At 32.2% G+C, this 22,880-nt stretch overlaps 4 protein-coding genes across 4 annotated transcripts; 2 read left to right on the top strand and 2 right to left on the bottom strand.

Moving 5' to 3' along the window:
• Positions 1-1,638: 1,638 nt before the first annotated feature.
• Positions 1,639-6,221, top strand: TRIADDRAFT_49830 (uncharacterized protein; the record flags this gene model as incomplete). Its single annotated transcript, XM_002108311.1, has 10 exons — positions 1,639-1,746; positions 3,578-3,755; positions 3,904-3,962; positions 4,130-4,200; positions 4,864-4,969; positions 5,118-5,167; positions 5,497-5,578; positions 5,784-5,843; positions 5,932-5,976; positions 6,153-6,221. 10 exons carry the CDS (start codon positions 1,639-1,641, stop codon positions 6,219-6,221), a joined length of 828 nt encoding a protein of 275 aa, XP_002108347.1.
• Positions 6,222-6,758: 537 nt separating this feature from the next.
• Positions 6,759-9,705, top strand: TRIADDRAFT_20215 (uncharacterized protein; the record flags this gene model as incomplete). Its single annotated transcript, XM_002108312.1, has 10 exons — positions 6,759-6,833; positions 7,058-7,120; positions 7,227-7,371; positions 7,475-7,654; positions 7,739-7,777; positions 7,913-7,982; positions 8,049-8,252; positions 8,622-8,674; positions 9,275-9,436; positions 9,530-9,705. Coding segments are annotated over 10 exons (1,167 nt in total), but the record flags the coding sequence as incomplete, so codon positions are not given.
• Positions 9,706-13,011: 3,306 nt separating this feature from the next.
• On the bottom strand, positions 13,012-13,410 carry TRIADDRAFT_17177 (uncharacterized protein; the record flags this gene model as incomplete). Its single annotated transcript, XM_002109033.1, has 1 exon — positions 13,012-13,410. A coding segment is annotated over one exon (399 nt), but the record flags the coding sequence as incomplete, so codon positions are not given.
• Positions 13,411-18,777: 5,367 nt separating this feature from the next.
• TRIADDRAFT_52727 (uncharacterized protein) lies at positions 18,778-20,569 on the bottom strand (the record flags this gene model as incomplete). Its single annotated transcript, XM_002109034.1, has 3 exons — positions 18,778-18,921; positions 19,017-19,113; positions 20,319-20,569. 3 exons carry the CDS (start codon positions 20,567-20,569, stop codon positions 18,778-18,780), a joined length of 492 nt encoding a protein of 163 aa, XP_002109070.1.
• Between the last annotated feature and the right edge of the window lie 2,311 nt (positions 20,570-22,880).

The following is a 22,880-nucleotide window of genomic DNA, read 5'->3' on the forward strand; positions in this document are numbered from 1 at the left end:
TACTGTACCTAAGCATCACATCCGGACTTTAAATAAATACAGCACATCGATAAATAATTCACGGTACAATCAATATGATACGAATACACGTAGTCTAATAGAATTTTATTTACAGTATCCGTAATGTTATGAAGCCATCATTTACATGATAACTTACTACTGATTATATCCTATAGTTGCTATTTTCTACCAACTGTAAATAGCGATTCCCAATGTTACTACCATCTCCATTCACAGCGTTACGACGATTAAAAGCAGAAAAGTTGAGTAATTTAGTACAGCGATTTTTGCATGATAGACGTTTATTTCAACCTTTACCCTTCAAAAATTATAACCAATAGGCATTCAATAGCAAGTTGTAAACACTTGAAATGTTCTAGATGCAATCGTGAACATAATGACCATAGTTACTCAATACTTTTACTAGTGATTGCATTCTATAACTGCTATGACGATATCAAGTAGAAGAGTTGACTAATTTATTATAAAGATTTTTGCATGATTAGCGATTTATATCTATCTTTGCCCATCAAAAATTGCAAACCAATATACTGTATATTCAATACCAAGTTGTAAACACTCGAAGTGTTTTAAGCGCAATCATGAGCATGATGACCACAACTACTCAATACTTCCACTATTGATTGCATCTTATAGTTACTATGAGATTACAAGCAGAGGAATTGCGTAATTTATTACGTTCTAAAGATTTTTGCATGATAGGCATTTATTTCAATCTGTACCGATCAAAAATTGCAAACCAATGTGCACAATAACAAGTAGGATATACTCGAAATATTCTAAACGCCATCATGAACATGGTAACCAGCTAATCTATACTTTTACTATGGATTGCATCCTATACAGTAGTTGCTATTTTCTACTAACTTTAAACAGCGATTCTCAAGATTACTATCATCTGCATTCGTAGAGTTTTAACAATTACAAGCTAAAGAGTTGAATAATTTAGTACGAAGATTTTTGCACGATTGGCGTCTATTTCAACCTGTTCTGATCAAAAATTGCAAACCAATATGCATTCAATAGCAAGTTGGATACACTCGAAATGTTCTAAACGCCACCATGAACATGATGACCATCGCTACTTATTACTTTCGCTACTGATTACATCCTATCATTACTATTTTCTAAAAACTTTAAATCATGATTCTTAAAATGCTGTTATTAGCACCCATAGTCACAGGTTCATGAACATTACACGTAGAAGAGTGAAATAATTGACTAAGGGGTTTTTTTCTGGTAGGCGTTTTCAATCTGGTATAATTGTAGTTAGACAATAGAAACATTTAAAATTCTTGCTTATAAATATGTTAATGCATAGAAACTATTAAAGGATTTCGTCATGTGTATTATATCCTATAGCCTAAATCGTTGTATGAGGAGTTTCACTACCAGTCCCCTCAGGTAAAATCTACAGAACCCTTCAAAATCTTACTACATTAATCAATCAGTCCCAATAGTAAATAGTGAGAATAGAGCATCAAAACATGAACAACAACAATCAAACCATTTATTAAAAATTGCTAATCCAATAGAGGAAAAATACAAGCAAGTACGAGTTAATTAGTGAGTTACCAATTGGATAAATCCTTGGAGAGAATATTAACCCAGGATAACATGAGCGATTCCGCTCACTCTTTGAGCAACGATCAGGAAGAATATCAGTTTGTCCGTGTACTCGGTCGAGGAGCTTTTGGCGAAGCAGCACTATATAGAAAAGCGGAAGTAAGGACTAAGTAGTCAATTCTAGAATATCGCTATTACTCCTATCGTTGTACCAGAAATATCTACAATCGATTGAAACGATAATTGCTACTGGTATAATATGGGATCAAGAAACAGATGAAATTTAACGCGGAAATAGCGATAAAATGTCATTTATTTGAATTGATCGATTATGTCATAACTTTTACGATTCTAAGCAAATTTTGAAAATTGAACTTAATTCAATCTTGGATACATTATCGATATGCTTACTTTGAGAGTTATAGACTACAGCCCTACATATAATCTTGTATATTTTCTGTACGCCTTTTTAAAAGTTTAATAGGATACGAACTACTGTATTCGCGAGATACTTGTGTTATTATTACTATCAGTAGTAGAGTCCTCAGTCGTTGGAAATGGTCAGTATTGATAGTCAACATGGTCAATCTGTCCTATTTCACTATCCATCCTGTTGAATTATGATTCAAATCTTTAAATCGCAATGCTAATTTTACTCTAGTTGTAATTCACAACGAGATTTTCACTATCATGATCTTAGTCAAAGTCTTACTGCCTTAAAATATCTTCCATACGCCCGTAGTAGAATAAAAATCTGCTCGACTATGCATGATTAGAAATAACTGGCAATACTAACACACTAAAATCATAATTCTAAATGCCAGAAATAACCTAATTGCAATGGATAATTAATTAATCAAAATCTTGTCCTCAATAATATCAACCCTTTCGTCCGGTTGGATTAGATTGTTTTATTGAAATACAGTTTACGCAAATGGGCCTTTCCATAGTGGTAATTTTAGTCTTAAGCAAGGGATCAGATCGCTAACGTCGAATATGGATAACATCCTTGCGTAAATGAACCTTTCCATAGTGACAGTTTTAGTGTTAAGGAAGCGATCAGACCGCTTACATCGAATATGGACAACATACTTTTACGCTAATTTAATAGATTAGCTAATGAAACAATGTCTAAATGGACATACATCTCCATAACCTTACTAAGCGTGCAAAACTTACATCCACATTCAGTAAAACTGCATTGTTCAGCGATCTAGAAGTATGTGGCCAACCATAAATTAGTGTTATAACAGAGATTACTGACTCTTCGATAATAATCCATAACTGCAAATAAAAATAAAAACTAGGTGTAAACTGTATAAGAAAATATCTAGCTTTATATCCAGTCAAAAGCACTAATAACTCAACTTCAGTGAATATTTCAATTAGCCATCATTATTTCCTGACTTTGACCATAAACATAAATGCTACGTTACAAGTATATAAATCTATCGATGTGTATGTATATCCAGCTATAGTTAGAGTTCTATTTACAGTTAGTAAAATCCAGTTAGTGCCATCAACTCAATACAGCTGCTTGCTAGCGAAAGTCGAAGATAAATATCATCACAATATCATCCTGTAGTACCTCTGCTATAATGTTTTACTACAAATTGCAAATTGTCGCAGTCTTAATAGTAGACTAATCAGAAGTTCAAAATAAATCTTATGTAAAGCTACTTCATATTTTTAAATCCAGTTATTGGTACAAAGTAGCAACTAAGTGAAAGATCATTTATTCTAGAGTTAGAAGTAAAAGATTAAGCTCTTTTACTGCATCCTGTTTTGCCTACTATATTATAGTAGAAAATGAGAATGGAATTTTTCAATTCGGATCTCATGAATATTTTAGGGATTCAATGTAACGCTGTAAAAATTAATTTAATTGGCCGATGAGTAGCAGCTATAATCATAAATTGATTCTGTTATTGTTATAGTCCTTCGAGCTAATAATTTATAGCATAAATTGATCAATTTTGCTCAATATTAGGATAATTCGCTAGTTGTGTGGAAGGAAATTAATTTACACAGATCGAGTAAAAATGTTGAAGATAGCGCACTCCATGAGATCGAGATTTTATCTCTATTAAATCATGACAATATTGTGACTTATTACAACCACTATATTGATGACGAATCTCTCTTTATCGAAATGGAATATGCTAATGGTGAGTAAATAGTCGTTAGATTGTTTAAATTTGCAAAGACAGTCACTTTCATGACATCATGTTATCATCTATTATATTTTAAGACTAGACTGATTCTGCTAACAAATAGTTTTAGAGTTGAGAACAACCTTTTTTACTCATTATTCAGGGGGAACATTGCATGATAAAATCAGAATTCAAGAAAGTGGTCAACTCTTAGATGAAGAAGTACTTTTATTTAAAGTTTAAATCATCATGATACTTTCAATTCAGTAATTTAATCTTATAAAATTTAGCTATTACCTTAAGTGATTATCTATCCAATCTCTCTACTTGTGGCTACATTTTAATCTTGCATTTATTTAAAGTCGTGATTTGGTAATAACCTATTGTAGGTTGTTTTATGGTATTTCTATCAGCTGGTTTCTGCTGTAGCTCATATTCACGATTTTGACGTTATACACAGGTTTGAGCCAGAATAACATCCTTAATATATATGTGATATGTTTATATGCATTTGTGTACTATCAAATCTTCTAATTATTATGATGCTTTTTCCGCCTTATAATATAAATTAGTAGTAAAATACATTGCAATTACTCGGTATATTGAGAGTTTAAACTTTACTCTATAATGATTCTGTAGCATCAGGGATGCCAAGATCTCCATAAAATAAGCAATAGAATACATTACAGCACCCAATTTGTTAGCAGTAATGGATTTTATTTCTTTTGCTCTTTTCGTCTGATCAGAAATGTTAAGACCTGTATATAAGTAGCATAGAGATAATATATAATGTACCCCTTCATCATTTCGCAATCGCTAGAAATAATAAAATCGATATAATTTAGTTTCTAGCACTTGATTTATTAATAAAGAATCAAAGATTCTTCGAATGAGTTTAGTGATCAAGTATTACAAGGTATTTTTTAACTAAATTCAAAATTATAACAATTAAAGAGTAACTTTGCAGTAATATATTACATATGCACTAGCAAAGATACTTATATTTTTGTATCATTTTGTAATTGCTAGCGATAGTAAATCCTTTGATATTTAAGAACAAAATTTTTTAATACTAACTTATTAATTATGACGGAGGTTTATTTCTTCAATCACTTTGTAATAGGGATATCAAGACCTTGAATATCTTTCTGACAAAATCAGAAATTGTTAAATTAGGAGATTTTGGTATATCTAAAGTTTTAGATGGCGAGAATCGGTTAGCAACTTCTGTAAGTATAATACCCACGAAACATAAAATAAATGACTATTTACCTTCGGTCTTGTTATTAATCAGCTATCTACGCCACAAAAATGAACAAATTCATTACTCTACCGTTTGTAAGGTTCATAAAGGTCTTTTAATGTTGCCATTATTAGATTGTTGGAACCCCTTATTATATGTCGCCAGAATTAGTCAGAGGAGAGCCGTAAGTAAAATTAGTAATTATAACAAGTTATGATTGTAATATTCTCAAAGACCAATTTTTATAACAATATATTAATAATCAATAATATGCGTATATATATATAATCAATGCTTATACTTATTTCAATCCATTATGATATATTACAATTTTTGTTTCAAAGTTGATTACAATTTGTCTTAGCAATCAATCGTACATATACGATCAGAAATACGATACTTAGATCATTTAGCCGATATTAACATATCCATTTGGATTAATATGTGATTAGTATGCAAATGGACATGTATTTTAAAACTGATTATGACTTATCTTGGCTATGAACTCAACAGATACGACCTGAAAAGTGATATTTGGGCCGTTGGATGTGTCTTATACGAACTTTTAACTTTATCGAAGACATTTAATGCCACGGTAACAAAATTACCCTTTACAAATTGTGAAATATAAGGCCAATATTCTCCACTATATTAGATTCTTACATGGATAATCATTAAACTTTCTGAGTTGTGTTAGAACTGTATAACAGATGAAATACCATTTCTAAATTTCTCAACACCGTTAGACTTTTATTATCGCTGCTTCTTCATTGTCTTAAACTATCTTTGCATATACATAGAATCAATTAAGACTTGCGGCTGAAATTGTCCGAGGAGAAATAAAAGACATTAACGAAAAGGTTAAGCCAATCATTCAAGGCCTCTACTCAATATGAGAATGGCAAAATTATGATAATACTAATAGTTTTCAATTTTAACTTTTTCTAGTATTCTGAAGAGATAACCGAATTAATTCATCTCTTACTACACAAAGTAAGTAACATTTTAATAAGATCTTAGCTGCCACGATTTGTTTTAAAACTTTACCTAAATATAGTATTCATGAGCCTTATTCGTAAATATATACAGTGACAGTATACTCTAATGCAGGATGATTAGATTCATTATTTTGAGTAAGGTAGCTAATTAAAAGGGATACAATGTTCTAGGATCCTAATCAACGCCCATCAATGATGGAAACGCTTAAAAATCCTTTATTGTCATCAAGAAGAGAGTAGGATGATGATTGCCTTGCAGAATGTTAAATATTGGTGTTAACTGCAGTTTCTAAGCTACTATTATTATCATTACATCTTAAAATTACCGATATTTCTACCCTTTTAAAACATATTGTCGTTGCTTATAGATTATACGATCAAAAAATAAACAGTTTGCAGTCTTCCAAAATACCACGGTAACAAATAACAAATATAATCAAAACTAATACCGTTAGCAATTGTTAGTTAATCCTAGCATCATATTGCGATTTCTAATTGCTGATATTTTAGTATTTTGATCAGAAATTTTTGGACTAAATTACATTTTTTTACTCAGGGTGCCATCGAATTCCGGTGCTACTGAGCCAGTACCAGTAGTTATATCAACGGAAAGCGACGTAAAATAATATTTTTTTTTAACTCTAAATCAATCGTTTAACATTAAAGTTCTAACCCTACTCGATTCTATAAGAAGCTTTTAATAAATCTTAGCGGCTACATACTCAGTAATAGTATATGTATCAGTAGTCTATTTACTCTGATTGAATCGTTTTGTAGGTCTATTACTGGGGAGGTGGAAAATTTACACCACAAAAATTAAACATCTTCAAGGGCGAAGACCGTGCTACACAGGTTAATCCGCTTAGATCTTCATATCTTACTGATCCAATTCTTCAAGCAGTAACCGTTGATACTATTTCTATTCCCTAACCATGTCAAAATAAAATGTAGCATATTTAACAAGGTTTACATATGTTACGAATAAGATCATTTGGACGCAATACTTACAAATACAAGTACATCATGTAATTTCATCATAAAGCTTAAAATATCATCTTGAATCATTTATATTTTAGGTATCTGCTGGCAAGACACATTACGCTGTTGTTACAGTTGAGAAAGGCGTTTTTACCTGGGCTGTATGTAAAATGATGATATTCATAATAATATAATTGTAATATTTGAATATCTATCCGTATTGATTCAGTTATCATAGCCTAAATTTATATGATGATGCCATTACAGAACACACAAGGTGGCCAACAAATGGCTGGCCAACTGGGCCATTCCGATAAAGCATCTTACCGGGTTCCGAAGCGTGTTGAAATCTTTCATAACGAAGTCATTAAACAAGCAGTTTGCGGTGATGAATTTACTCTCTTTCTTTCAGGTATTTTCTTTAATGATTTCATCCCATAAAGTAAGGACACTCTAACTTCCATTCCACCTACTTATAAAGATGCTAAAATGTTGTACCGTATTGATGCAAATAGACAATGGCGCCCTATATTCGTGTGGCTCAAATTATTATGGCTGTTTGGGGCTTGAAGAAAATGAAGAAAACGAAGAAGACGATGATGGTTATGTTCTATCTCCAACAGCTATTGAGCTATTTAGCAATATAAAAATATCTCAAATTACTTGTGGAGAAAGTCATGTCTTAGCCTTAACAGGTACATTCTTATTTTTAAAATGGATGATCAATGCTGAAAATAGCTAAATTGCTAACAGTTTGATATTATTAACTCTTTTTAAAGATGATAAGGAGGTTTATAGCTGGGGCTGCGGAGAATTCGGTGAGTGCATTTCTTTGCGATCTATTGCTTAGCTTAATGATATAATTGATAGTATTATATGACAATACTGATCGTTCGATTAACAGTTAAATTCATTTTATTCCTCAACTTAAATGTTTCTGGTTAACATTTCAGGTCGTCTTGGCCTTGGTTCTGAAGACGATTACTTTTCTCCACAAAAGGTAAAGATAAATCAAGTTTGCCTGTTCTATTTCTGGTTAAGTAATAACGGTAATAATATAATCTATTTCTATTAGCTACAAATTGCAAGTGCAGGCAAAGGATTAATAAAATCAGTCCACTGTGGCTCGGATTTTTCCTTTCTTTTAACAATTTCTGGTCGAGTAATAGCTTTCGGAAATAATGAGCATAACCAATTAGGCCTTAATTCAACTAAGAATACAATTACGAGAAATAAACCCCGAGTACGTAATTATTTTAATGGATCGAAATTTAATAATATTCTTAATTTACTGTTAAGCTTGATCCTATTAGATCATTTTTAAAAGTTCGAGCTTAGATCGACTAATAAAATTTGATTTTGATAGCCTAAATCGCGACTAGATGGTTGTTATTGCTTTTTAATCATACAAGAGCTAGAACATCCTCTTCGTCTAGCATTGCTTATTATATAGAATTAATAGCGTTTCTCTATTCTTCTTTAGCATACCTCAACATTGCATTGCAGCCTTACTCCCATGGCGGTGCGCGCTCTTAATAGGTGCTATGGAGTTTTATTTGACTAAAAGAGAACACTTTGAAATATCTCTATACGAAGATCTTGTTCATTTTATGTGGTTATAGATACAAATTAAGCAGTTCTGATTTTCTATATTACCTACAGATACGACATTAATTATATCGCCGCTGGACAATCACATGCGGCTTTAATTGATAGTAAGTTAATTGATTTAGCTAAACGAGATAAATGACCAAAAATAGAATACCAATATAATTTTTAGTATATGCTTCACTTTGTATGAGTGTTAAGAACATAGCTGCTAGATTCTATTGATTACATTCAATTTAAATTTGGTTATTAGTATCAGAAGACTTGCGAATTTCCACAGTAGATCATTTCTAAATCACTTCTGAGTTAGTTTAGGTGCTAATTTTAATTTGAAACTAAAGTAGCAGATTTGATCCATTAGCAGGCATATTCAAGGAACAACAATATTAAGTATTTGTTAAACCAGAATTTTAGCGATATAAACCCAGTAAATAACGTATACAGGTAGAATGATAGAGACAAACAGAATCATTACTGAATCGGCCAGAATGTACAGTAGATATACCTAGTATTAACATGAGTAACTACGCTACATTTGATGACAGTTGTTATTTCGGTAGAAAAATGGTTGAATGTCAATTCGGCAATTCCTGGTAGTAATATTTTAAGAGTTATCACTAGCTCCTAGATTGTTCTCACAAAATGCTGTAGAAAGGTAAGCCAAGTAAAGTGGATTGAGATTGCTTTATTTTTTGTATCCTTTCTAGAATTTGGCCGTCTAATTACCATGGGTTCTAACAAATGTGGGGAAAGAGGAATCGGAAATTTTAAACAAACTATAAATCCAACTATTGTTTCAGGAGTATTAAGTGGTAAAATCGTTCATAAGGTAGCCTGCGGTGATTCTTTTACCGTCATCGCTACAACAGGTATAAATGATCACCAACATGATCGATACTTTCAACTGATTAACAATTTTTTCGCCAGTCTAATGAACTAATGTCGTTGCCTTATTGCTGTAGGAAATCAATTGTATTCTTGTGGCTGGGCAGAAGATGGCAGGCTAGGCATTATATTACCTCCATCAGAGAAAGGAGTCAATAACGGATGGACTCATCCTAGACCGATATTTGGATCACTTCATCACGTATCGAGCTTAAGCTGTAATTACTGGCATACTATTGTTGTTGCAGGTTAGATTTATCTTTTACTATTTTAGTTTTAAAAACTAAATAATATAATGATTTACGTGGGCCTTATAACGATTTCATTAAGGTAGATCTTCATGTTGATGTAGTATTTATACCAGTCACACGATCATTTCATTCGTGAATTCTTTTCCAATGTAGAAAAAGTATTAAATACTCGTAAAGTAGCTAAAGGAGCTAACCATTCCACCTCATCAGATGCTGAAGATATAAGTATGTAAAGCATGTAAAAGAAAATTTTAATCTCATCGAATGTAACATTTTTAAGATATATAGGATATATTCATTTTCTCTTTGTATGTATATGTAATATTAAATAATATCGCAATCTTTCAATACTATGATTTTCGGGCGAAAGAAATAAATCGAACGATACTTCTCGAATGTAATATTTTATTAATGTCATCTCACATAGTTCAATAATAGCGTAGGCTATTGTAGTCTTTCAGAGTATAATTCTAACATGAAAGCATGATGAAGCTATAATAACTAATTTTAAGCCATATGAGCACATTATAAATAAAATTCCATCGGTTTTCTTCATGTTTAGAGAAATAATGTAATCGATGTATTATATATAATTTCAATTAACTACTTTTTTTCAGTTACATTGTTGGCGGAGCAAAGTTTAGAAGATCCAAGTTTATTATTAGGTACCAGCAATAGTGATAATAGATCCTCAGCAGGTATACGTTCGGATTCCGGAATCCCAAGTAGTGACATGATTGATATCACTAATGATCGCTTACAAGATGATCGCAAAAAGGTAGGAGTACTACAAATTATAGTTGTTTCACATACTTGCTGATGCATAACAATTTAATAAATTTGCTAATGGATTTATCAAAATGTAATAGGTTAAATTGCATGGTGAAAATAGTATTCCAAAATTAGCATTGGGCTCACAATCAGCTTCAAATTCCCGATCCAAAGTCCCTGATTGGTTACGTAACGTAAGTTGTCGTCTTATAATTAAAACTGATCATATACATAGATCTTTATTTTATATAATATATCTTTATTACATTTGATAAAATGTTGAAATATTGCCGATTTTAGGAATTAGATAATGGAGAGCATATACCTATCGTGCCTAAAAGTGATAGAAATACTAGAACAACCCTTGATACATCTTTACCAGATTCATCAGATGGGTAATCTAATTATTAAATACTGCAATATTACTACTAACATTAAGTTATGAATAGGATAATAATTTACTTTTGATGATGTTTGCGTTAGTTTCGAGTTCTCGACCGACGATCAAAATTTCGATTTGGTAAGAATAATATTATTGTACTATTTATAGTAGGCATACACGTATAAAGTCTATGTTGCACAGCTTTATATTAAAGATAGCTACTGCTATTTCTTTTTTGTTGAATATTATTTATTTAGAGTGCAACTGATTATACCAATGCATCACGTAGCCACGGAATGGATTATGGAACGATTGATATAGATAAATTAATAGCAGGTATCATCATCGAAATACAGTTTAACTGGCTTTTCTAAGATAATAACTTATCTGTCTTTACCTTTAGAAGAATCCACGGATCAAATTAAAGGAATTGTAGAATTATTATTATCGAGAATAAATCAGCTAGAAGAAGATAATGAAAATGTAAGGAAATACTGATTCATTCCTTAATAATATTATGTTATTATTATTAATAATCTCGCCAAAAACTGAATTTTTTTTGTTTGATTTAGTTAAAGAAAACCGTGGCTGCGAAAGATGTTAAAATAGCAGCTTTATTAGCTATGTTAGACGATTAGCCCATACTATAAGATAGGTAAAATTTTATGGATAGAAATCATGGCATACGTTTTACCAGATTGTAAAAAAATTAAGTAATTTAACGAGTTTGCGATTGATAAATAAAATGAAAATTTATCAGATATAGTTATATCCTCCATATTTCGCGACAAGTACAGTAGTTGTAATTTACATCACATTTTTCATACACTATTTAGACACATCGTCGTTCACGACATTATAGCATTCTGATGAATGCTATAAATCTTAACTATTGCATATACTGTACGATCATTAATAAGAGATGCTTTAGTTTATTGGATTGCTGCAATTGATATTTTTTGAATTAGAATTATTATTCAGTTTAAGGTAAACTTGCACATAGAATAAATTGCACTCAAAACTATCAAATAAAACTTTTGGTCAAATCTGAATTGTCACAATGTTATTTGATATATAACCTGATAGGCAAATAATCTTAATCAGTAACCTTTTAATTATGATTTTTTAACATTTGCATTAACTGATCTATTATTTAGGACAATTTTTAAAGCCTGTTTCTGCTTTATACATATCCATTCTGTTACAATTTGAAGTAAAATCGCTTAAGTGAGATTGAAGGAAGTAAATATTTATCTCAGGAATGATACAAATTCTACGTTAACTGATTGTGGACTTAATCACTAAATCATCAAACTGAATATGAAACTTATCCAAGGCATATTAGGCTTCAATCTTAAGCTGTAGCCTACGCAAAGCTGTATAAGACAATATCTACAATATCCATCATATTCGTATGTGTAGTTATGAATGTGATGGGAAGTGATCTGCTTAAAGGTCTCAATTAGCTTATGATTCGAATACCGTAATAAATCGATTACAAGTAGTTTCTAGAAATTTTCACTGTTCTCAAATCATGTCGATTTATTGTCGATAACCGGTACATACGGTAGTACATTGAAAACAAATGATTATTTAGGCCACTTTAAGCACTAATTCTCGATTGTAACCTTAGCTAAATGGATAAAGATGAAACATTTTATTTCACCGTTTCTATTACAATATAACTATATTTATTACAATGATTGGAGGAAATCTTCTATTAGTAGTCATAGGCTTGTTTTAAGATCAATATTAGAATGATACAGCCTACTACAATGAATGTTAAAGCTGGTTGAAAAGTTTTACCTTATACATTTATGTTTTTCATATGTATGTACACTATTAATACGTCTATGAATATATATATATATATGTTGCGGACAAGGTCCAAAATTATATTTAAATATATATGAGTAAAGATATTTATCTCTATGACAATGTCTTGAACCAAGATAAAGTTAAATAGATTACCTAATAAAATAAAATAATATAAATCGATAAAATTTCAAGGGTGTTCTTTAATCTTTTGAGCTTGAAGGATAGCAAAAATCAAATTTTATAGTAAACATTTCTGGATATACCGTAAGCATTTATTGCGTCTCATCCCAACACGATTGCTTGTGGGTTACCTTTTGATCGTTCTTTTAAATGGGGCTGGGCGATTTTTGATGTCTTTACATTTTGGTATGTGCCTTTCTGCGGCGGTCTGGTTAAATTTTCGTTGGCAATGTGGGCATTGGACATAATCAGGATTTTCACTTGGAGGTGGCGGTGGAAGATCGGATATTTTACCACCATTAGCGAGATGAGCTTCCATAGCTTTAGCAGCTCGAATGGCCTGTATAAAATCGTTATGTTTCGCTCGCCAATTTGTTTTTTTAGGCTTTGGTTGTGGTTGATTTTTAATCTTGCTTACATATTGCTCGTTTTCTGTGCCTTGTATTCGATGTTTACTGGTATCAAATACAGTTCTCTTTTTATTGGAGGCTTTCTGACAGATACTTTGATGCTTTTCAAGACGATCAGCTGCAAATTTACGCCCACAAATCTGACAAGATACCAATGCTATCGAATTAGTTTGATGATCGATATTATCCGGTAGACGGTAAGACGATAGAACTACTGGTCCAGACTGATCTAATCCTGATTGACTATCTTGTTGTAATTTGGAGGTTGCTATATTCTTAGCTTTAGCTGTTGTAATATGTTGAATTTCTAATTTACTTTCTGGTGTTTGTTGCCTACTTTCATTCTCGTTATACGAAACGATTGCTAGGCTTGCTTTACTTTGCCGATCGAGTATACTATCACGATCGACTTCGCTTGCTTTATCCACTGCTTTAACGGCATTATCGAATACATTCTTTGTCTTAGAGTGTTTATGCTGCCTAATCGGTTGCGATTTTTCTGTAGGCTGAGGACTGTCGATATGATCTTGATTTTTAATTTTGTTATTATCAATTTCTAATGAAGTTACAGGAATAACTTCTGGTCTAGTTGAAAATTGTAAATTAGAACTATTTCTGCCACTATTAATATCATCAACAACCATATTTTGATACGTTGATTCACCACCACTATCCATTGATACATTAGATGAATCCTGTTGTATTAGTTGCCTAGAACTTAATCGTCGTATGATTTCTTTTTTAAGCTTTTTGCGACGAATATTCTTAATATGACCTAATTTCAGATCCTCTAGTTCGTCATCACTATGATCTGATTGAGCAATTACAGGATATTTATTGCTCTTGGATGAAGGTTGTTGATTTTCATCTACAACAATTTTCTTGTTATTATTTCTTCTGTATCGGCGTTTTCGACTATTATCATGTTTATTTCTATCCGTTTGAATAGGTGGTAAAGGATTGGATCGATTAGTTGTGTCTTTAAATTGGTGCTGTTGCGAATTATTAACGAGATTTCTCTCATTGTTGTTGACGATATTTTTTCTCAAGTTAGATCGCGAATTGGATAATTTTTCAATTTTGTTTTTAATGTTAGATATTAAGAGATCTTGATTGGTAGTATCACGATCAATATCCATATCGTGAGAAGAGATGGCTACTAAAGTTTTTCCTTGATTAAATTTTGATTGTTTGGCTCGTTTTTCAGCAAAAAATGCTCGTACAGATTCAATATTCTTATAAACATTTAACGGTTTCAACATAACACGATTATGAAGTAATTGTTGTTGATGTTGCTGTTGCAGTAGATGAGTTAACTTACGATCTTTCTCCGCCACTAGCCGCTTTTGTATTTGAAGGCGTATGGATTCTAGTTTTGATTTACCCATACATGATAGATCATGTTGATTTATTGAAGTCCTGCTGTTCTTCCGTGAATATAGTTCGTTTGTTACCATCGTTGTGTGAGATTGTTTATAGCTAGGATACGAAATCACTTGGTTCATAGTGAAAAATTGGCCCAATGTAAAATCATAGAGAAAGCAATTACACTTTAATTGAATGCTTGAAAACAGGGGAAAAATTATCTTCTTCAGCTGGCTCTGCTTATTATAGGCTTAAATTATAGATGATGATTTTTCTAGCTAAAGTACCGTAGTCGGCAGTTTAGCTTCCAGGAAGAGCAGTTGCTTCTCGAACAGATCTCTACGCTTGTAAGTAATCCTATCAATTTAACTTAATTTATATTATATAGAACGTTTTTTATCTAGTGTTTTTAATAGTTAAAAAAGTTGCTTATTATTCCTAACTAATATTTACAGCAGATCAAAGTTAAATAATATATTAGGTATAAAATAGAGTCATGTGTATCCGCCAGTAACAGGAAAATATTAATTACATGCAAGATATACTTCTGGTGTTATCTGGTCTCCATAGGTTTGATGCCGTCACCTAGCAACGTATTTCCTCTCAACATAACATGCTATTCTCTGTATAATGTATTTATATTAAGAACATGATTAATATATTCTGCGATTGATGTGTGAATAGAAATAATTAATGAGTGCCAATCATTATCTGAATAATAAAATAAAGCATTATTTATTCTATCTCATTAAATTAATCTTACTGTTTCTACTTCTAAACAATATGGTTGAAATCTATATAGGACAGATACACTACCGCTAGTTTGCATACGACAGCTAGAGTAGATTTTATATTCACTTTACGCTTAGTTAGATATTGTAATATACGATACATAATTATAATATACAATGAATAGGTTGGCAAAAGATCTCTTTTGTATAAACGAGGGGTTGAGAGCTGATTTAAAATCTAGATTGATATCGTAACATGGTTATATCATTGTAGCAAAAAGTGAATTTTAAAGTCCTTACTCTGTCATGCGATAGAATTAAAGCTGTTTATATCTTGTTAGATATCTTCATTTGCTTATATCTGCATACAGAATTACAACACATAATGAATAGAATTTTGAACAAGCTTGTCATATTAAGAGAATACATTTAAGATTATTTTACATCTAGTTAAACATCGTAATCTATTCATATTATTGTAGTATGACATGAATAGAATTTTAATAGGCCTGCCCCATTAAGCTAACTGGTTTATGACGACTTTATATCTAGTTAGACATCGTAGCTTTATTTACAAATTTATCACATGGATGATGAATAAGATTGTTATATGTCCGCTATCTACAGAAGGCGGTTATATCTACAAGTAATTCGGCGTCGTAGCTTACTTACCTAATTATAACACATGATGATTAAAACTGCAATAGCCTCGACTGGAAGGAAAGGATTTAAAATTATTTACATCTAGTTAGATACCGTAAATCTACTAACTGGACTACAGCATTTAATAATGAATAAGATATGATTATAGTCTAGCTTGATAATAAACATGTTTAATCCACTTTACTGTACATACGATCAAATGTCGCATCCACTCACAGAATTCCAATAAGTGATAAATAAGTTTGTAATGCCTGTCTAATCGGACAGTACTTTAATTGTAAAATTATGTCATATGATAGGCAAGACTGCTGTTGACCCACTCTGCATCAAACTGGTTTAGGACCCCTTTTATAACTACTGTAGTTTTGCTAGACACTGTAATCTTACGAAGTTATAATGTGTAACATAAAATTAATATGACAGGTCTGATCTATATCAAATAAATTTAATTAATTCAATATTATTAGGAGAATTTATTAATAATGTTTATAGTACCAGAATTAATGTTAAATATAATATCTGCAGGGTCGGTCTGGTAGTGTCCATCCTCATTCGCTAAATGACATGGTAACTTTTTTATATTTATTATCATGTCAATTCATGACTAAAGACGTAACAGTAGAAATTATACCCAATTATTCTTAAACTAGCTGTAACTGCTGCTTTGATAAGGTTCATACTAAAGGTATGTAGATAATACGTATAATTATAATTATTATTCAGTATTACACTTCGCGTAATGTCAATAGTATAACGTTGTACCTGTAAGAGATACTTCTGATATGGCGCTGGTATTATGCACAAATATATGAAAAGCCTAAATATTGAATAATCTCAAGATAGAAATAACAATAACAAGTTATAATTGATATAGAAAGAATCGTATCAAATGGTGCTGCCTTTCTCCTCAATTTGACAGAATGTACAAACCATTATAGTCAGGAAATTAATATATGGGGTTTACTTTTTTACGTTTTGATACCATATAACACAGAAAATTGACCTCAAATAATAGCCATAGAGTATCTGTTAAGGATATCACCAAGTGCAGTAATCGCGTGCATACAATACGTAAGACCGAGTAAGTTGCTCAACTTGTACTAGACATTTTACACACTTGTACACGTTATGGTAGCTGTTGGAGATGAAAAACTAAAATACACATCACTAGATGAACTCGTGGAGACTATATCATCACGCTTGTCATATTATGATCATAATTATCTAATCATTGTACTTAAACTATTTAGATTAAAACAAGTTTAGAACAGTAAAATACCAATCAATCATACACTTATTAAGGTAAACATGCGAACATGCATACCATTAAATTTATAGTAAATCGTATATTCCTGTAAGCTTCTCCCAGAAATAGGAAAGGTAACAAAAAAATGATGCACGCAGTTTTTATCAGGCTTCTGATAGAAATTAGAAGTATAATAAAAAATTTTATTTTTTGATTAGTGTAACACTATCAAGAGTATTTCTTATATATATATATCTATTAATAAATTTTCATAATAATTCTAAGAGAATAAACTTATAATGTATAAACAGGAAACCTACTAGTATTATATACGATCTTTGCGTAAATACTACAGAAGATCTGCTGTAAGCCATGGCTGAATTAATAAGCATGTTGTCGCAAAGTGACTTTTCCTAGTGAAGCTCATTATCTTGTTTTAAAATAGATAACATAGCTTAGTATTGATTGATGTTATTGTCATCTAGAATTTCATACCTATTTGTATAGATAGCAGTAAGTTTCATACTAATATCTAAGCTATGCTAATATTGATGTTAACGTAGGAAAGTATAAAATGATTTATATTTCAGTAAAATTTAAGTTTCATAGTTTAGTCAGAGAGAGATACATAGTTACTATAGCCTCCCGACGATAGGAGATCGTCAGTATTTGAGTCACTGCAGGCAAATGCTGAAGAAGGTAAGTAGGCCAGTAGACTCGTATTTTTAATTTCCTCGTTACAAATCTCCGTTTGTAACAATGTATGAACGTACTATTACTAATATAATACTATATAATCTAATAAGAGGTTATGCTGGTTTTCGCTGTGGTGGAAATTAAGCATTCTTATCCTTCACAAAAAATATACGGTCCAATCTATACCATATTATATACAGTATAATATAAATAGCGGTCCCATCAAAGATACTGTCTGCTTTTTCGATGTAAAACTATATTCGGCGGTTAATTGTATATAGTAATTTATCAATTACAACGTGAATTTAAGCTTCGCTATTTCATAAATAGTACTAAGCCTGTACATCATATAGGAATATGTCTATATCAAATAGCCAAATAGGCAGGCTATTGATGCAAATTTCATAATTTCAACTATAAAGCTGATTGGATAAAAGAATCGATATTTTGATTAGATTAAAATTTCAATCTATACCAGATTGTTTCCGATATTAGAGTTGTCCAAGGTGCTTTTAACGAAGACTTCATCAAGCACGTAGTTCTGATTCCAGCAACATACCTTCTAATAATAATTTAAGTTGAGGTGTTAAGTACGGCTGGTACAACCATGCAGATAAAAGAAAAAGTAGGAATTCTCTATCGTTTGTTCGAAAAAATTCTTCCATCAAGCATTTCTTTAACTGTAATTCCTTTTGGTAGCTTTCTAGTATGTTCAATGAAGATTCATCTATATGATATATGAATAAGTATTTTAAGCTGTTCATATTGGTCAAATTTAAGCATGTGTAAGTAGTTTGATGAAATAAATCACTTTAGGACATATAAGTGGCCATACAGAAATGGTTGGTAGTCCAAGTTTTGCATATTATCACATTTTCCTGCTGTTTCTGCACATAGAGATCGCGAATAGCTTGAAAATTGGAAGTCAATCTTTCGAAATTACGATAAATATCACCCTATGAAGAATAAATGCATTATTTCATTGCCGTTCAGCAAACGGGGCTAGAGCTACAGTACTATTCCCTTTTAACAGGAAAAATGAAGAACTTACCAATTCATTTAGAGCTTCCACTAACATTTGATGGTTATCTTGGACGGAAATTTTCATGTTGGTCACTTCGGTTGCTACGTGTGAGGCTGGTCTATCCCTGTTATTGGTATAGAATGGGCAAAAAGAGGAGACACAACAATCAGCATCGAGAATACAGTATAGAGATAATGAATAGGATTTTTAATTTTTATGATGATATACCTATATTATGGGTATTAATTAAATCGAAATCTATTAATCATTTATTGATTTAATTTGTAATCACAATATAAGATCATTGTGAGCATACATCAAGGCGATGAAATAACACCTATTACTTCTTTCTCTAAGCAATATTAGCCATGATTGGGTAGAGATAATCATATCAGGTTAGCTAAAACGATGTGGCATTACAGTAATTTACAGCACAAGCGAACGTAGAGCAAGATCATTGTGAGCATACATCAAGGCGATGAAATAACACCTATTACTTCTTTCTCTAAGCAATAATAGCCATGATTGGGTAGAGATAACTGTATCAGGTTAGCTAAAACGATGTAGTATTGCAGTAATTTACAGCACAAGCGAACGTAGAGCAAATACATGTTTAGAATAGATGTAATTTCTTCTTGTCACATTCAGGAAATGAAGTTATAAGCTCAGTTGTACAAGGACATGGACCACTGGATACTAGTCTAGTGTAGTATCTAGTGGTGGTTGATAAGGCATATTTAATTACAGTAAACTCAACCATCCACTCCTATCTTTTAAGAGATGATGATCAGATCATCTTATTGACTAACAATATAAACTGTGTCAATTGAGCTAAAAAGCCAATAGTACAGTAGCATAGTAGAGTAGTGTACACTGTGCAGTATACACGTTGATCATAAAGTTGTCTGTAGGACAAAAGGTAGCGTAGTAGCGATTCTATCAGTATAGAAACTACTACTTGAAGAGTAATTCTACTTTATATTAAGTTGCGAAGTAGTTTTACTGCATCACCGAAGGTACAGTATAGTAGGATAGTATACACGTTGATCATAAAGTTGTCTGTAGGGTAAAAGGTCACGTAGTACCGATTCTATCAGTCCATACTTGAAGAGTCATTCTACTTAATATTAAGTTGTGAAGAAATTTTACTGGATCAACGTAGGTACAGTATCGCCATTTTCTATGATCTCCTTGTGTCACAGCGTGGTCGTGACAGCCATTCTTAATGACACTCAATGTCGCCCAGTATAACATGTTAAATTTAAAAGAGACCGTGAATGGCCATCTTAAATACTGTCCTTATAGTGTACACGGAAAATTTCAACTTACCGGATTAGTTGTAGTTTTAGGTTGACGACTTGATTTGCAATAGTAAAACTTTGATTATTCTTTTCCTGCCATTTTGTGGTTAATGAATACCATTGGCTGCAACAACTTTGTAACTGTTTTTTCTCATTCATCTTCATTTCAATTCTACTTGGCCTTGATAATTTTTTCTCTTTACTAATGGAGTAGAAGAGCGCCAACCTGCTTGCAATCCATGTTGCAGCCGCCGATTCTCGTAAAGCAAGATTTGACATGCATAAAACTGTACAGTACCTACTGTACTCTAGTGCGTTTATGGTACAGCGTCGCACAACGACATTAATTTTGCCAGTAAATTGGTACAGTATATACAATCCAGTATAGAGTATGACTTTTCTAGAAGCGCCTTGAGCTAATGCTTTATTATGGATAATTTACTATGTTGTTTCATCGCTGCGTAAAACAGATGTCACCTAAAGGATCCACTTGCTACAGTACTATATACCATAAACGAACTGCCTATTGTACACTGTACACTGTACGGTATCATGAACTCTCCAGTACCGTCTGTACTGTACTGGATTACCGTAATATGTACCAGGTACTGAAACGCTGATGACGCAATCAGTTGTCCTGTCCTAGAAAAAAAAGTGCAAGAGTTCATCGCGTCAAAGCTAATAAATCGCGGGGCTAAAATCAATTCAAAATATGCAATGGCATATCATGAATTTTCCCTTGGTTGATTAATGTTGAGCATTGCTCTTCTACAACTGTACAGTACTGTACTTTCTACCATAACACGGATAGACAGTAGACATAGGGCCAATGTTTCAGGACGAGAAGAAACGTTTGTTCATTGGTCTCATTCCCACGATTTTCCTAGTTGTCTTTTGTTTGAATAAGGTCAAGCGAAAGAGTAAACCTGTTTCTTCTCCCTCCTGAAACATTGGCTGGCTCTCAGTAGATTCTCAGTGGAGTCTTGACTAGACATTAGCGAGTAGCGGGATACTTCTACTTATAATTGAGCACCGGAACCTTCCTGGACAGATAGACGGATATCTGAACCCCCATTTCCTTTCAATCATTTCCATTCCTTGATTACTTCAGTATGCAGATGCTCCATTCTGCAATGAAATTATTTTGCTTTTAAATAGGATTGAATTCTTTTTGTTGCCAATAATCAATTCTGCTCTAGATTGATGATAAATAATAATCATTATATAGAGAGATATAGAATGTCATCAATGTTTCAATGTTTTTGAATTAGTTATAAGAGCGATTTAGAAACAAGACACAACAAAATCCATACTGTATAAATAAACACTGATCCATACTGCTGTAAGTAAGTATTTTTGCACATTTTCGTCCTTGTCCAGTAAACGTCCGTCCACCCAGAGAATTCCAGTAAAAGCATTTGTACTGCGGTGACATTGCTTTTGCTGAGAGTCGATACAGCTGGTACCATTGATACGAGTGATACGTGGTAATATATAGTGCTCCATTCAGGATATGCAGTAATATAGTCACAGTGTAACATTATCCGTGAAACGATTGTACAGTCTGCGTGCATTGCTTGCAAAAGTGATGTCAGTCTCCAACAGTTACTGCGTCACCATCAATAATGAACCTCTGCGTAAGAGGACGCCAGTATACTGTCGCGTGGAGATCTCTGTAAACTATAAATCTCTATCAAAGTAAGGACTTGAAAAAGCAAAGAAAAAGATCTCGTCCACCAGATGAGCTCCACGTGCAAGCGGCTCGTTTTAATCCTTGCTTTTGGCCATGATTGCAATGCCAAGATGGCGCAGCTGCCTTGAATCTTTGTGTAAGTCGTTTACTTAATCTACTCTAACTAGGGATAATTCAACGTATACTCATACATGCAGAGAGGATGAATTATCAACGCGCTAAAATGAATCGGAATAGATCAGTCCGTTTTGGGCTGTTCTTTTCCTAAACCATTTTATGATTATTTTTCATAGTTACTCTGAATTCTGCAAATACGAGTAGATTGCATAAAATGGAGTCAATTTAGTCTTCATATGCTATACTGTACGTTATTGCAGCCGTCCTGAAAATCTTGCAGTACAAGCATTAATTTTGTTACCAGTAGATTGTATAAAATGGAGTCAATTTAGTCTGCATATGCTATACTGTACGTTATTACAGCTGTCCTGAAAATCTTGCAGTACAAGCATTAATTTTGTTACCAGTAGATTGTATAAAATGGAGTCAATTTAGTCTGCATATGCTATACTGTACGTTATTGCAGCCGTCCTGAAAATCTTGCAGTACAAGCATTAATTTTGTTACCAGTAGATTGCATAAAATACTGTCAATTCAGTTCAATTAAATTTAGTGTTCATATACTTATACTGTACGTTATTACAGCCGTCCTGAGATCTTGAAGTACAAGCATTAATCTTGTTTAGCTATACTGCAAGTTTTCAAGGCTTGTTTGTCAGTATTCCATTGAGTCATTCAACAGTAGATATTATGTACATTACGAGTAGACATTTTATTATCATATCAACTAAAAACTTATAGATGCTTGCTTTTTTTTCATTTATAACTATCACTCATTCA

This window comes from Trichoplax adhaerens, genomic scaffold (assembly GCF_000150275.1).
Source record: "Trichoplax adhaerens TRIADscaffold_1 genomic scaffold, whole genome shotgun sequence".
Classification (NCBI taxonomy): domain Eukaryota; kingdom Metazoa; phylum Placozoa; class Uniplacotomia; order Trichoplacea; family Trichoplacidae; genus Trichoplax; species Trichoplax adhaerens.